Below are 15556 nucleotides of genomic sequence, written 5' to 3' on the forward strand. Positions count from 1 at the left end.
CACATTCTTTTATTGTCTTTCACTATCAGTAAAAATTTCTCTCTTTCACCAACCTTCTAGACAAGTTAAAAATTTGTGGCCGAGATTAAACTATGCGGGGAAGCTCCAGAGAATTATGGAGAGAGAGAGATTGAGTGAGAAACTCTAGAAATTTCTAGAGAGAGGCAGTGTTAATTTGTGGCCGAGATTAAACTATGGATACTCAGGGCAGGTAATGAGCTATGTTGCCTTCAGTTACATGGCTGGCCTGTAGACCTTTCAAAATATGGGTACTCTGAAGAAAGTAAATTAGATCTTCTATTGGTTGAGTATATCAACACAAAGTTGGGATTTGAGCACAATGTAAAAACTTATGAACTTTTAGTTTTAGTGTTAGATTTCACTTTTGTATTTTTTTATTAATGAGAACAAATTATGTACGCTTATATCAATTTTGTTATGGCTAGGGGATGTGTAAGATGGGATGAAGCTAATCTTGTTGAAAATGAGGCAAATAGACCTGTACGGAAAAATATTTCTGAACCGAAGACACCATTTCACCGAATGATTGAGGAAGATGGTAAGGACTAGGGTGGTTTTTTTTCTTCCCTTAAAGCTCTGTTTTGAGAATATTTTGAACATTATAATGCTAATGAAATAATTATAACGGTTGATTCTTGTAGATACACCATCCGCTATACCGGATTCTGTTGCAAGTGTTGGTTATGCTGCACATGCTGAAGCTATAAGAAATGCTTTAAATTTGGTTTCGACTCAAAAGCATTCTGCACCTTTAGAGGGATGTGAGGATGACGTTGATGCCATGGAACAAGATGAAGGTACTTGATTTATCTTAATTACTACAGGTCTAATGATTGTGAGTGAAATATTATGCTAGTGACTTTTTTTTTTTTTTTGCCTTTTCTCTACCCATTTACTATTTTCATGTTGCTGTTTTTGAATTCAGCATATAGCTTATTGTCTTCTGTACCATTCATTCTGTTGCAACTTTTATCCAATAAAACTTAAGCTCAGAAAGCCAAATGATTCTCAGGAAAATATAAATTTCCCTTCACCTAAACAAGCAATTAGTTCAATGCCTCACTTTATTAGAGGTTTTTGTCTTCTCAGGTCACGAACAATGTAGTCTTAGAATTTTACCCTATCTCAGCAACCAAATTTGACATAGGTTTGTTAAGAATAACAAACAAATTAAAGTAAAGCTTACAGAGTCCACGTTGCCCAGCATCAGGTTTCACCATTATATAGGTCTCCTCAACTTGTTCCTGCACACACAATGACACCAAGAAAGACAAAAAAAAAGTACAAAATTTTCAAATGGGGTTCTAATAAACTTTGCAAATATAGAAAATGTAAAGTTGTGATTTACAACTATGTTTTATATTGGTTTTATTCCATGACAAATAGTGCTGTAATTGCTCTAATTTTGTTCCTTGTATTTTGTGGGATTTTATTATATTAGGTTTAGTATTAAGATTGGTGAAGACTCAAGCTTATATGAAGAATCAGTGGATTTCGCGAGAAGCTCGCGAGAAGCTAAGCTGCGAAAGAGCATGTAAGGAGCACATGACTGGAAGCTGAAGAGTCGTGCCAAGCTGTTGTTTTCGCGAGTGTCTCGTAGGTATGGCCTTCCCGCGAGATAGTCGCGAAACATTCTGCCTGGAGGATTTTTATGTGTGAATTCTTTACCCTTCACTCATACTATATATACCCTCATTACCCACAAATGTAAGTAAGGCTATTCAGAGAGAAAAACCCTAGATAGGTTTTCTACAACACACACACCCATCTTTTTGAGAGAGAGCTACTCATCTTTAGTGAGAAATCATTGTAGCCTCTTCTCCATCCCTCTCCCATTGTCATACCTTAAGAAGAGATTTGTACCCAAACACAACCCACACCTATTCAGAGTGTAGAGAGTTTTTTGGAGCTTGGAAAGTTTTGGGGAATTGCCAAAAGAAGCCGGTGAGGCTTGGCGGATGCAATCGGGTTGATTGCGGGATCCGGAGAGCTAGATAAGACACGATTCCGAGAAGCTTTGTTAGAGTAGGAGTTTGGAGGGCTAAGGTATAGAGGGTAGATTAAGCTTGGGGGGTCTCTTGCTTACCCATGTATCCCAACAGATTGTCTAGTGGATCGATTACCGCTTGGAGGGCGGCGGAGAGGTTTTTCGCCGAGTTCTTCGGTTTCCTCTTCGATAACACGTCTCGGTGTTATCTGTGTTTACTTCTCTCTTCCCTACTCTTGTTCATTTCATTTTACTGCTATGTTGCTTTAAATATGAATTAGAGTAGCTCTATTGCTTGTTTGCTTGCGTTTATACTATTCCGCACTTAGTATTAAGTTAATGTAAAATCAATCAAGCTGTTATTTGAATTGGGAGTCTAAACAAGCTCTTGTGTTTTTAACACATTTTAGAGCTTTCAATAAAAAGAGAGAAGACTCAAATGGGTTTTTGATAATTGAGGTAATAAGTCGAAAAGAAAGAGGGAGAGAAGCAAACCATGGAAGCAACCAAGTGGGACAAACTAATATATGTTTATGTTTCATAGGTATAAGTGGGTTTTCTGTCTTGTAATGGAAAAACCTACAATATGGAGTATGGACCTATATTTGTCTTTTCTTTACTTTTCTTGTATTTTCTTGGCTACCAAATGGTTAAATTTTTTAGCTTGCTTCATGGGTTTGGTTCTGAGCTCTTAAGTCAATTATTTGCTTGCCCACATAATTGTATTTGGCTCAATTGAGTGATGGTTTGTGTTATGTGTTTTGGTCTTGAATATGGAACACTCTTAGGTATTATGTTTTATGATGATGAGTTTGTGGTGGGGTTTTGAATTGACATTGGTTTGGTTGGTTATAGTTTCATCAATACTAGGTGGTGGGGAGAGGTCTGCCTTCTGAAACTGGTGAGCATCCAAAGATTTACCGGATGAAACTTTGGGCTACAAATGAGGTCCGTGTCAAGTTGAAGTTCTAGTGAGTAATCTTATCTCTATGTATTATTCTTGCAATCGAAATTGGAATTAAAGTGAATGAATTTCATATGGAGAACCCCCAATTTTACTACTACTAGTGCTAGGTGAAGGGTAGGGTTGTGGGTTCAACATCCATTGGATCCGTAACTTACCAATAAAAAAAGGGATAAAGTTTAGCTACAAAACCTATTGTAGCCTAAGGCTACACAAACTGCTCTAATAAACTGACATATGTAAAAAATGGCACGTGCACTGCACATGATTACTTAAGTAAACTTAACCCAACTAACCCTAATTAACTACGCCACCTATCCACTGCACACCCTTGGTGCGATAGTCACTCCACAAGTATAAGTATTTGTGGGGTGTAAGGGACAAGGGCTGAGATTCAAGTCTCCATGAGAGAGCTTCACACACATATATATTTAGATTAGGTTAGAGTAGTCTTGTAAAAAAAAAAAAAAAAAACTACACCACCTATTAAAAAAATAAAAAGTAAAAAACCTCTCTCTTTCTCTCTTTCTCTCTCTTATGGACTTCTTTGAAAGCTGTAACCCAAAAACCTGGCTCCCACCGATCACCTCCAGGCCTTCTTCTCCCTCCACCACCGGTCACCCTTACCCTCCTTTGTCTCCACCGCCAGCCTAGTCTCTGTGACTCAAAGCCACCTCTTGTATGTTGCTTTGCTGCTTCACCAGCCAAAACTAAATTTCCTTTTTTCCTTGATAACCTTGATTCCTTCAAGAGCTAAAGTGGATTTGCTAGCTGTTTTTTTTTTTTTTTTCAAGTTTTGTTGAGGTTTCAAGCTGATTTCTCATTAACTCTCACATTCTTCAATTGGGTCAAGAATGATTTAAGTCTTAAACCCCACTATCTAGAATTACTGTATTATTGTTCATATTCAGCAATTCGGTTTGAATTGATAGAAATGGTTAAGTTTGTTTCACCAGATGATGATGATGTTTTTGAAAGTTTTGTTTTGTGCAGTGAACATTGTAATTGGGCAAAATTTGCCAAATAGCATGTTTTTAGAAAGAAAAAAAAAAATTAGGAAAGTAGCATACAGATGAAGTTAATTAGTTAAGTAGACTGTTTTTGGAAGCTCAAACTCGAGTTCCAAAAATAGTCTACTTAACTATTAACTTCAGCCGCATGCTAAAATGGTACTATTCAACAAATTATGCCTTGTAATTGGGATCCAGTTGTCTTTGATATGCTTATTAAGGCTTATGTGGAAGCCAACATGATAGAACAAGGTTTTAGGACTTTTAGGAGGTCTGTGGAGGTAGGTTTTATCCCTAGCATTAGTTGCTTGCAATTTTCATTTGAATGGGTTTGTGAAGCTCAGATGTGTTGATCAGTGTTGGGAGGTATATGAAGAAATGGGGAGAATTGGGATACACCCAAATGCTTATATACATTTAATATGTTGATTAATGTTTGATGAATGGTCTTTGTAAAGAAGGGAAGGTTAGGGAGCTTTTTCATCGAATGGTTCACAAAGGGTTAAGTCCAAACACTATGTCTTATAATACTATTGTACTTAGTAATCATGTGCAATGTACATGACATTTTATACACATGTCAGTTTATTAGAACAATTTTTGGTTGTAGCTAAACTTTATCCTAAAAAAATAATAATAAAACTAGATTTTAAATAGGATTGACTCTTATATTATGTTTCTGCAAGGCATGTTGAAAGCAAAGCAGACCTGCACTAACAAATTGATATGGAATTTTGAGCTTATTTAGACTAAAATAATCTTGTGAGATGTCATATATATAGGCTTTCATAATTTTATCTTTCCTATAGGCAAATGTTTTTGTTAACACTAAGTCATATATGATGATTTTTCACACTTATTTTTTAATTTGCATTTTGTTATGGTAATGAGTGCCTTGGTTTAAACAGATTCTTTTTATGTTCTTGACTTTGTTGGCATTGGTTTGCAGATATTTATTCAAACTGGAGTTTCTGTCTTTATGAATATCACATGGTAAGGCACCATCTATGAGTTCTCCCTTCCTGCCCCCCCTTCTTTTCTTTTTATTTTATTTTTCCCCTTTTTTTCTCCCAAAGTTCTTAATTTATGTGTACATGTTTTTCTCGTTCTATTTCTTTCTAACATATAACTAGAAAATGTTAGGTGTAAAAGCTACTGCATCATCTGCATGGGTTTGCTTGAAATACAACTCAAGGTTTTGAAACCCGGACCGTTCATTGAACCGTAAAAGAGAGAGGTTTAAGGGTTTTGAGGTCGAACCGAGGTCGAACCGGGGTCGAACCGTGATGACGTCATAATTAATTTAATAATTATTTTTTATATATAAAAATATTAAATTAATAAAAAATATTAAATTAACTAAAATAATCCAATTAAAAATAAATATCTATATTTCAAATATATATTTTCATATCATAACTTTTACAAGACAAATAAGAAATATCAAATCCTAGGCAAATTTGAATATAATATCTATTTATTTATTTATATATTGATTAGTTAAACTTGTAATAATAATAATTATTATTATTATATAAGAATTAGAAAGACACTCAAATAAGATAAAATAAATTATTTAAATTATTTAATAATTTTAAATTGAAATAATTATTATATACTTAACTGTAAATATTAATTAAAATTAGAGCAATAATAGTACTATAACATTTTATACAAATTTTGTCATAATTTACCACGTGACGAGATGTGAGTGGTAGATATGTAAACTCATAATTTTTTTTTTCATTACTCATACTTTGTCATGTGTCAAATTATAGAAAAAAATTGTATAAAATATTGTGATACTACATTACTATAAGAGAAATGATATGTCTATAATATTTTCACAATATTTTTATAACAAATCTTAAGTAGCTGGTTATTATCGGTTGTTATTATTAGGACAAAAAATTAATCTTAATGTTAGATTTAAATTTAAATCAATAACAACTAACCACTTATAATTTGTTATAAAATTACTGTGGAGTTAGCACTTTTCTTACTCTCAAAAATACTTAAAATATTCAATGCACCTATCAATGCATGTTACATCACGTTGGGCAGCTGAAAAGCAGGTTGCATCACGTTGGGCAGCTGAAAAAATATCTAAATCCTATGGCTGAAAATGTTTTGCTTTTATTAAAAAATTACTAAAACATTTCATCATTTCCAAGTTAGCCACGTGACTCAGGAATTCCAAAGCAATAAAAAAAAAGTAACAAAAGTCTAAAGAAAGAAAGACAAACACATACTCAGTGAAAAAGAGGAAAGTATAGAGCTCCATCAACGGAAAAAAGAAAGAGAAGAAGAAAAAAAAGAAAGAAAGAAGAAGAAGCAGCAGCAGAAGACGAAGATACGTATTACTGTAATTTGTGTTTTTGTTTTTTTGATCTGATGTAGTTTGTGTTTACTGTTTATTTGCTGAGCAAGTGTGGAGTTTGTTTTGGCGCAGACCTTGCTTCGTTGTGTTCTTCTCTTTTTTTTTTTTGAGGAACTTTTCTTCTTCTTCTTCTTTTTTTTTTTTTTTTTTTTTTTTTTTTTTTTTTTACAAATCCCTTTGTTTAAGTCCGATCTTTGTTCTTCTTCATGTTCTTTCATTTCTTCTAGATCTGATCATAACATCATACCGGTGTATTGGCCAAAATTCACCAGAAAAGTTGAAACAAAACGAAACCGTCCGAACCTCAAAAACCGGTCACGGTTCTCAGAACCGTACGGTCCGACCACGGCTCGTACGGGTCCCTGCCTTTTTCTCATAGAGCGGTTCTTGAAGCTTAAAAACCCGCAAAACTGAGAGGTTCGCGGTTTTTCCGGTCGGACCTTACGGTCCGGTCCGGGTTTCAAAACCTTGATACAACTAGGGTTCCTAACAAAGAGAAATTAATAGGTTATAGTGTGTGTTATATGCTAGTCTATTGTAATAGGGCTAATTTAGACATTTCAATTTTATTAATTTTTCCAAGATGCTTTCTCATTTTTCCAATTTCTCCTTTATTTACTCTTTGAGCCTATTAGAAGGTAAAAGAGTTGGTTGGGTGTTCAATGTACTAGGATTGTGCGTGCCCCTTTTACACTTTTTTGAATGAAAAAAAAAAAATACTACTTAAAAAAAAAAAAGTGGTAATCAATTATGTGTGAGGAACATGCACGATTTTGTTTGATTCTCATTACTGCATAAAAAAGGTTATAATCTGTTCTAGAAATAATGTGAAAACTAAGTAGTAGTGTTATTTTTTATTTTTTGGTAACAAGTGTTACTAATTAAGAGGCACTTTCTCTAGTACACGACGTATATATGATGTAGTGGGGGATTCTAGCCTTTTACTCCTATTTTTTAAAATATTTGGCAATATGCCCCTATTTCGATACTCGATTACCTTAAAATCAAGTTTCAATGAAATACTCGATTTGTACAAAATCGAGTTATGCCCAATCAAACTTAAAAAAAAATAAAATTAAAAAAATAATAATAATAATTGCATGGAACTCGAGTTTCAAAACGCCACCATAGGTGTTCCTGAATACCGCTATAGCTGATCAAACTAAAAAAAATTGCATGGAACTCGGGCATAACCTATAGCTACGTTTTTATTGTCCTATAGTGGCATTTTTAATGGAACTCGAGTTCCATGCAATTTTTTTTTTTTTTTATCGTGCATAACTCGATTTTGTGCAAATCGAGTATTTCATTGAAACTTGATTTTAAGGTAATCGAGTATCGAAACAGGGGCATTTACCTATATAGTTTCAAAATATGAGCATATTGCTAAATTTTTTTAAAAATAAGGGTAAAATGCTAGAATCTCCTGATGTAGTGTTAAAGAATTACAATGAATGAAAGTTACACTAAGAAAGAGAGAAAATCAATAAAATCTACAACAAAACACGTGACTAAAAGTAACTTGTTTTATTCTCTTGTGAAATATGGCATCTAGTTGTTTGCCTTTAAATCCTTCAAGTCATGCATAGCTGACAATTTGCCTTTAAACCCATTGAACAAGGCTGTCAATCAGAAAGAGAAGGCAATGGGTTTTGCTATTGTTGGATAAACATTCTTAATGTGGGTTTTGATTTTTGCCATTGTCATGGAATCTTGCATAGGTAACTTCTTTTGAAACTACTTGTCTTTTTTCTTTTTCTTATGATGACTGATATTCCTCCAATCAAGGGCGGCTTATGGCCTAGGCTATTCTCCACTAATAAGTAACAAAAACTAAAACAACATACCCAATTTTATTTTTTATTGGTAGACAATTTGGTAATTTATAATGGAAATAAAAATTTTAAGAATTTCTCTATGGAGATAGTAAAAGATGAATTTCTTTGCTTTTTCTTTAGATTTTTTTCCTAGGCTAGCTTTGAACTATATTTCAATTCTTGTTTTAGCCTTGTCGATAGGTTCGTCTTGCGCGCAACAGAAGAAGGCTTTTGAGGAGCTGAAGGCCTACCTTGCATCTCCACCATACTCAGCCCCTCTAAGTTCAACAAAGAGCTCTCACGCTACTTAGTCATGTCCCCCATGGCTTTCATAGGAGAGGTACCCCCCATGGAAAAGTTGGCATTCACATTGATCACAGTTGCCCGTAAGCTAAGGCCATACTTTCAAGCTCACACAATAGTGGTCCAATCTTGAAGCTACAGGCCGATTAGTCTTATGCGCCATCAAGTTGAGCAAATTTGACGTGTAGTACCATCTGAGAATAGCTATCAAAGCCTTGGCTAACTTCATCACTGAGTTCACAGCAAAGAAGGATGAAGGCAGGGGGTAGCCCCATGGATGGTTAAGACTAATATGCCAAAGGGATTGGAGTGTCCTAAAATCTTCGCAAAGGGATGTAATAGAATGTGTTGTGCACCTCCAATTCTTGACAACCAACAACAAGGCTGAGTATGAGGCTTTGCTGATAGGTATCAATTTAACCAAAGCTGCAAGAGCCTCCTCCGTGGTTATTCATAATGAGTGATCGTTGGGTAGGTCAATGGCAACTATGAGGCCAAAGGTGACATATAAAGAAATACCCAAGTCTAATGAAGTGTCATGTAGGTCAGAACTTAAAGGCCAAGTTTGTACCAATCCCAAAGGAAGAGAATCGATTAACCAAAGAGGCATCCTTAAAGAGGACATGTGTGATCCTTCATACAATATTCTGCTGCTACTAATGAGGTGGATGTGCGTGATCCCAACAGGAACTAAATAGATGACCCCTGATGATGCACAAAATTGTTAGTGAGTGAATTGTCAACATGTGCATCAAATGTATATACTTGACGAACCTACAGAGAGCACTGGTGGAGTGTCAACCAAAGACCATCCTATGAAGGTTAAGTTAGTGACTAAAGGTTCTTGAATATAAAGCAGACCAAGATCCTATGAATGAAGGATCTTTAGGCGTGGACTTTCCATACGGGAAAGTAAGAGCGGAGAACACATAAACGGCGTGGAACAAAGTATTATGAGTTGTCAGTATAGAGATGCTCATTGATACCACGAGTCATATTAACTGTCATCCAGTATAAAGCTGACCAAGATCCCATGAATGAAGGATCTTTGGGCGTGGTGTGCAAGTTCTTTCCATATAGGGAAGTAAGAGTGGAGAACACATGAGCAACATGGAACTAAGTATTATGAGTTGTTAGTATAGAGATGCTCATCGATACCACTGTCTTTGATCCATTGTGGTATTACGATTCCTCCTCAGAAACCAGCGATGATTATAAAGCCTAACGACCCAAAATGGAGCCTGACTAGACAAAAAAGGCAACACACTTCACAGACTAAAGACCCTTCATAGGCCGAAGACTCCAGGATTTTAGTTGAAATTTTAGGAGTTGAAAATATTGCTTATCACCCCCTATTTTGTGTTTGTTAGGTATGCCCGATGAGTTACAGAATACGTCGAGCAATTATGTTCCTTGCATTTAATCTCGGGATTTATGCCTTCCTTGTGATTCGTACAATTCCAAGGATATAACCATCTTAGCATTTAATGAGGGGGACACGTGTCACCCTGTGATTAGTCCACACGAACAGTCGCATCACTTTGTTTCTCGTGCTCCGTCGCCTATAAATAGCTCATTCCCTTTCTTGACCTTCGTTTCTCATGCTTATTTTACATTACAGACCACTTTGTCGTTGGAGCTCTTCATTTGTCGGGATACTCCCATCCGTTTCCTATGAAGATCGTCTGCTTGTGTGGGTAAGATTTTTGTCATTTTAGCTATATTTCTCTTTTTTGAATAGTCTTTAAGAGAGTAATTTCTTAGTTTTTATTTGTTGCTTATAGGTGTAAGGATGAGTCCTTGACTGACAGGCCAACACATTCTTCTACTATGAAGCTGTCGATGGCAGAGGAAAGGGGCCCATTCTTTTGTCGGGGATATTGACCTCAACGAGTGTTCTGAGCATGACGTTGGTACTTTTTAGCTTATTTCCTTAGTTTGGCTCTTCCTAGTGACTAACAACCTTTTTTCTTAGAATGGCATAGCCTTAAAGTTAAGGGCGAGGTTCAAACAAGGAAAGGCTTGTGATGGATACCTAGGCACCTAGAGACGAGGAAGGGCGTAGTAAGTGATGAAATGCTTCGGGGAGTTGAAAATAAGCATATATCTAGATATTCCCGAATAGGACAACCTTTCAAACTGCTATTGAATCCATGGGTAGGCAAGAGACAACCTAGTGAACTGAAAAATCTTAGTAGCTAGAGAAAAATAAAGCAAAAGCAATTCCTGTAGTAGCAACGAGCAAAATGGGAGCAGCGCAGCCTAAACCGTGAAAACGGGGGTTATGGAAGAGCAATACAAGCATCATGCTGCTAGGCGAAGAGTCCGGTAACCGAAAGTATCACTAGCTTATGCTCTAACCCAAGTAGCATGGGGCATGTGGAATCCCGTGTGAATCAGTAAGGACCACCTTGTAAGGCTAAATACTCCTGGGTGACCGATAGTGAAGTAGTACCGTGAAGGAAGGCTGAAAAGAACCCCCATCGGGGAGTGAAATAGAACATGAAACCGTAAGCTCCCAAGCAATGGGAGGAGCCCAAGGCTTTGACCACATGCCTGTTGATGAATAAGCCAACGACTCATAGGTAGTGGCTTGGTTAAGGGAACCCACCGAAGCCGTAGCTAAAGCGAGTCTTCATAAGGCAATTGTCACTGCTTATGGACCCGAACTTGGGTGATCTATCCATGACCAAGATGAAGCATCGGTGAAACTAAGTGGAGGTCCGAACCGACTGATGTTGAAGAATCAACGGATGAGTTGTGGTTGGGGGTGAAATGCCACTCAAACCCAGAGCTAATTGGTTCTCCCCGAAATGCGTTGAGGCGCAGCAATTGACTGGACATCTAGGGGTAAAGCACTATTTTGGTGCAGGCCGCGAAAGCGGAACCAAATCGAGGCAAACTCTGAATACTAGATATGACCTCAAAATAACAAGGGTCAAGGTTGACTAGTAAGACGATGGGGGATAAGCTTCATCGTCGAGAGGGAAACAACCCGGATCACCAACTAAGGACCCTAAATGACCGCTTAGTGATAAAGAAGGTAGGGGTGTAGAGACAGCTAGAAGGTTTGCCTAGAAGCAACCACCCTTGAAAGAGTGCGTAATAGCTCATTGATCAAGAACTCTTACGCCGAAGATGAACGGGGCTAAGCTATCTGTCAAAATTGTGGGATGTAAAAAGGCATCGGTAGGGGAGTGTTCCGCCTTAGAGGAGAGCACCCGCGAGAGCAGCTATGGTCGAAGTGGAAGAGAGAATGTCGACTTGAGTAATGCAAACATTGGTGAGAATCCAATGCCCTGAAAACCTAAGTGTTCCTCTGCAAGATTCGTCCACGGAAGGTGAGTCAGGGCCTAAGATCAGGCTGAAAGGCATAGTCGATGGACAATAGGTGAATATTCATGTACTACCCCTTATTGGTCCCAAAGGATGGAGGAGGCTAGGTTAGCCAAAAGATGGTTATCGGTTCAAGGACGTAAGATGCCCTTGCTTTTTCAGGGTAAGAAAGGGTAGAGAAAATGCCTCGAGCCAATGTTCGAGTACCAGGCGCTACGGCACTGAAGTAACCCATGCCATACTCCCAGGAAAAGCTCAAACGACCTTCAAGAAAAGGGTACCTGTACCCGAAACCGACACAGGAATGTAGGTAGGGGCGCGAGACAACTCTTTCAAAGGAACTCGGCAAAATAGCCCCGTAACTTCGAAAGAAGGGGTGCCTTCTCACAAAGGGGGTCGCAGTTTGATTATTTACCAAAAACACAGGTCTCTACAAAGTCGGAAGACCATGTATGGAGGCTGACACCTGCCTAGTGCCAGAAGGTCAAGGAAGTTGGTGACCTGATGACAGGGGAGTCGGCGACCGAAGCCTCGGTGAATAGCGACCGTAACTATAACGGTCCTAAGATAGCGAAATTCCTTGTCGGGTAAGTTCCGACCCGGATGAAAGGCGTAACGATCTAGGGTTTGTCTTGAAGAGAGACTCGATGAAATAGACATGTCTATGAAGATGTGGAGGGCGAAGAAGGCCTTCGGGGGGGGGGGGGAGCTGAGTCGTCAGTGAGATACCACTCTAGAAAAGCTAGAATTCTATAGGACGTAGATAGTTTCTATAGGGCGTAGGCCTCCCAAAAGGTAACGGAGGCGTGAAAAGGTTTCCTCGGGCCAGCCGGAGATTGGCCCTCAAGTGCAAAGGCAGAAAGGAGCTTGACTACAAGACCTACCCATCAAGCAGGGACGAAAGTCGGCCTTTGTGATTCGACAATGCCAAGTGGAAAGGCCATCGCTCAACAGGTAAAAGTTATCGATGGGAAGATTTAGCACCTCAATGTCGACTCTTCGCTACCTGGGGCCGTAGTATGTTCCAAGGGTTGGGCTATTCGCCCATTCAGAATGTTGTGAGACAGTTCAATCCATATCCGGTGTGGGCATTAGAGTATTGAGAGGACCTTTCCCTAGTATGAAAGGACCGGGAAGGACGCACCTCTGGTGCAGTTACGGTAAACGCTGGGTGGCCAAGTGCAGAGTGGATAACTGCTGAAAGCGTTTAAGTAGCACAGAGCCAAGATGAGTGCTCTCTTATTCCAACTTCCCCAGAGCCTCCAATAGCACAACTGAGATAGAGATGGGTTTTCTGCCCCTGTAAGGATGAAGTGACAGAAGTTTTGAGAATTCAAGAGAATGTCACAACGAGATGAGCATTTATCATTATGCTAGGTGTCATCCATGTTAAACACTTTGACAACATGAAAATCCAATGTTCATTTCTTTGACAACACAAAAAAACCAAAGGCCTCCGCCCTTGAAAGGGAGGGTAGAGAGGCCTTTGGTGTCCCCTCTAATCAAGAATTGGGGCCTCACAATCATTATCCAATATGCTTTTCTCTCATGCCTTTATTCGTTCATGGTTCGATATTCTGGTGTCCTAGGCGTAGAGGAACCACACCAATCCATCCCAAACTTGGTGGTTAAACTATATTGCGGTGACAATACTGTAGAAGGTCTTGCGGAAAAATAGCTCGATGCCAGGATGACAAAAAGCTTAACACCTCTCATTCTTATTACTTTTCAATATGAAAAAGAAAGAAAAAATGAAAAGGTCGTCTTATTCAAAACCCCAATTATGAAACCCCTTCTCTCCCACTTCACACCTCGAAATGTACCATTTTTATAGAGAGAGGGGCGCTTTCACATCTTCTTAACCCGAAATGGCTGGGGAGAGGAAAGGTTCTTTTTTTTAGGGTACTCCCGAGAACAGATCCAATAGAGACGGGTGGGTCCTATAGCTCAGAGGATTAGAGTACATAGCTACGAACCATGGTGTCGGGGGTTCGAATCCCTCCTTACCCACAACCGGCCAAAGCTATGGAACTTCGGCGTGGGTTTTTTGCCGAAATGTAATGGCCTTACTTTTTCTTTTTATTATTTATCGTTAATTTACTGGTGTATTAATTAAATATAGTATGTATACCTAATTCTTCCTCAGTCGGGCTTGGGTAGAATAGTAAAGCAAGTACAAGTATTAGTAGAATAGCAAAAATGTGTTCTTCGTCATTAATACATTTGCTCACGGTAATTGTGGCCTTTTGAGAGAATCAATGACTGCATCAAAGATGCATTTGCTAGTACTAGTATTTACATCTGAGAATTCTTAATTGGCTAGTTGTAAATAGCCCTAGACTGCGAAACAAAGGATTATGTCGGACCTACACTGAGGTATTGACAATGATTCCCCAATATTACAGAACAGAATGTGATATGATGAGATAGAATGCAATAGAAACAAAGACACAGGGAACGGGTTACCTACTCTTAATGGTCAAAGCAAACCCTTTCATTCCGAATTAAAGAATTCAAAATGAATCAAATCTCCCTAAGTAGGATTTGAACCTACGACCAGTCAGTTTACAGCCAACCACTCTACCACTGAGCTATTGAGGAACAACGGGAGATTTGATCTTATAGAGTTCAATTCCCATTCTCAACCTATGACCAATATGAGCTACGAAGGAGTCTCTGGTCACTCGTTTAAAGTAGTGCCTCACCGCCAACGTTGATAGGGTCTCCAAGTTCAAGAATGCATCCAGATTGTTGAATGAGGAGCAGTCTAAGTTGACTTTTGACGAGTTGAGGAGCTGATGAAGGATAAGGTCTGAGCTGACTTCGCTACGTGAGCAAGTGGAGAATGCTGGTCGAGACTTTTCACAAGTTCGGATCAACCTAGAGGAGCCTCTGTCGACAACACCTGGTGCTGGAAAGCCTATCCCTGATGGCATATTGGACCTTGATACGAAGAAGGATGCCGATGACAAGGTGGTGGCCAACGAACCCAATACTTGAGCTATAACTAATTTTTCTGTAGACAATTTTTATTTCTATGGGTGCCCCTGTTTTGTCACAAACAGGGTACCCAACGATTGATATGTCGCATGTTACCTGTGCTAATATTAACGACTAGTTTAGCTCCAGTACTCAATTGTTGATTTATATCCTATGTTGTAGGCTAAGGAATGTTTTAGTTATTTGTCACCCGTCAGATTTAGGTAGGAGGACTTAAGCAGGTGTTCAAGCACTCATCGGTTACCTTGGTTGAGTCCATCTTGTAGGTGGGAAGTGTGGATTAGGAACTCGTTGTGACCATTCGTCCATTTTGTCAGGAACCCATTAGTTTCCGTGACCATCTGTCCATCCTTCAAGTAGGAGGATTTAAGTAGTTGACCAGGTACCCATCAACTACAACGGTCATCAATCCACCCGTCAACTACAAATGGGGTGGATGAAGAATGATGCTTTTATTGAATAAAGAAAAACTAAAACATAATTGTAGGAGGTGCACTACAATGTTGAAGTGATGGGCTTGACAGTGTTGTAGTGATTAGCCATGAAGTCTTGGTAGCATGCCAGTATCTGTTCAGTTGTTACCCTTACTTCATCTAGTAGGTCCAAGTTTAGGCGTAGGCCTTCGTTGTTCTTCCCTTCTTCATGATGACTTACTCTGAAGCTGGCAAGCCCCACTTCTGCTTGGTATGATAGTTTCGCTTCCAAATGCAAGCTTTAAAGGTGTTTCACCTGTAGGGG

At 38.6% G+C, this 15556-nt stretch overlaps 1 protein-coding gene and 1 non-coding gene across 3 annotated transcripts in view; both read right to left on the bottom strand.

Annotated features, from left to right (window-relative positions):
- Positions 1–1078: 1078 nt before the first annotated feature.
- The window catches only part of LOC115992799, a 33775-nt gene continuing 19297 nt past the window's right edge, over positions 1079–15556 (bottom strand). For both annotated transcript variants that reach the window (XM_031117042.1, XM_031117041.1), the window contains one exon: positions 1079–1265. In XM_031117042.1, the coding sequence (XP_030972902.1) occupies positions 1137–1265 (129 nt within the window). In that variant the 3' untranslated portion in view covers positions 1079–1136. The remainder of the gene's footprint in view (positions 1266–15556) is intronic.
- On the bottom strand, positions 14348–14419 carry TRNAY-GUA. The gene has a single exon. It is a non-coding gene; the product is annotated as a tRNA-Tyr (tRNA).

The sequence above is a fragment of the Quercus lobata genome, chromosome 5, assembly GCF_001633185.2.
Source record: "Quercus lobata isolate SW786 chromosome 5, ValleyOak3.0 Primary Assembly, whole genome shotgun sequence".
In the NCBI taxonomy this organism is placed as follows: Eukaryota; Viridiplantae; Streptophyta; class Magnoliopsida; order Fagales; family Fagaceae; genus Quercus; species Quercus lobata.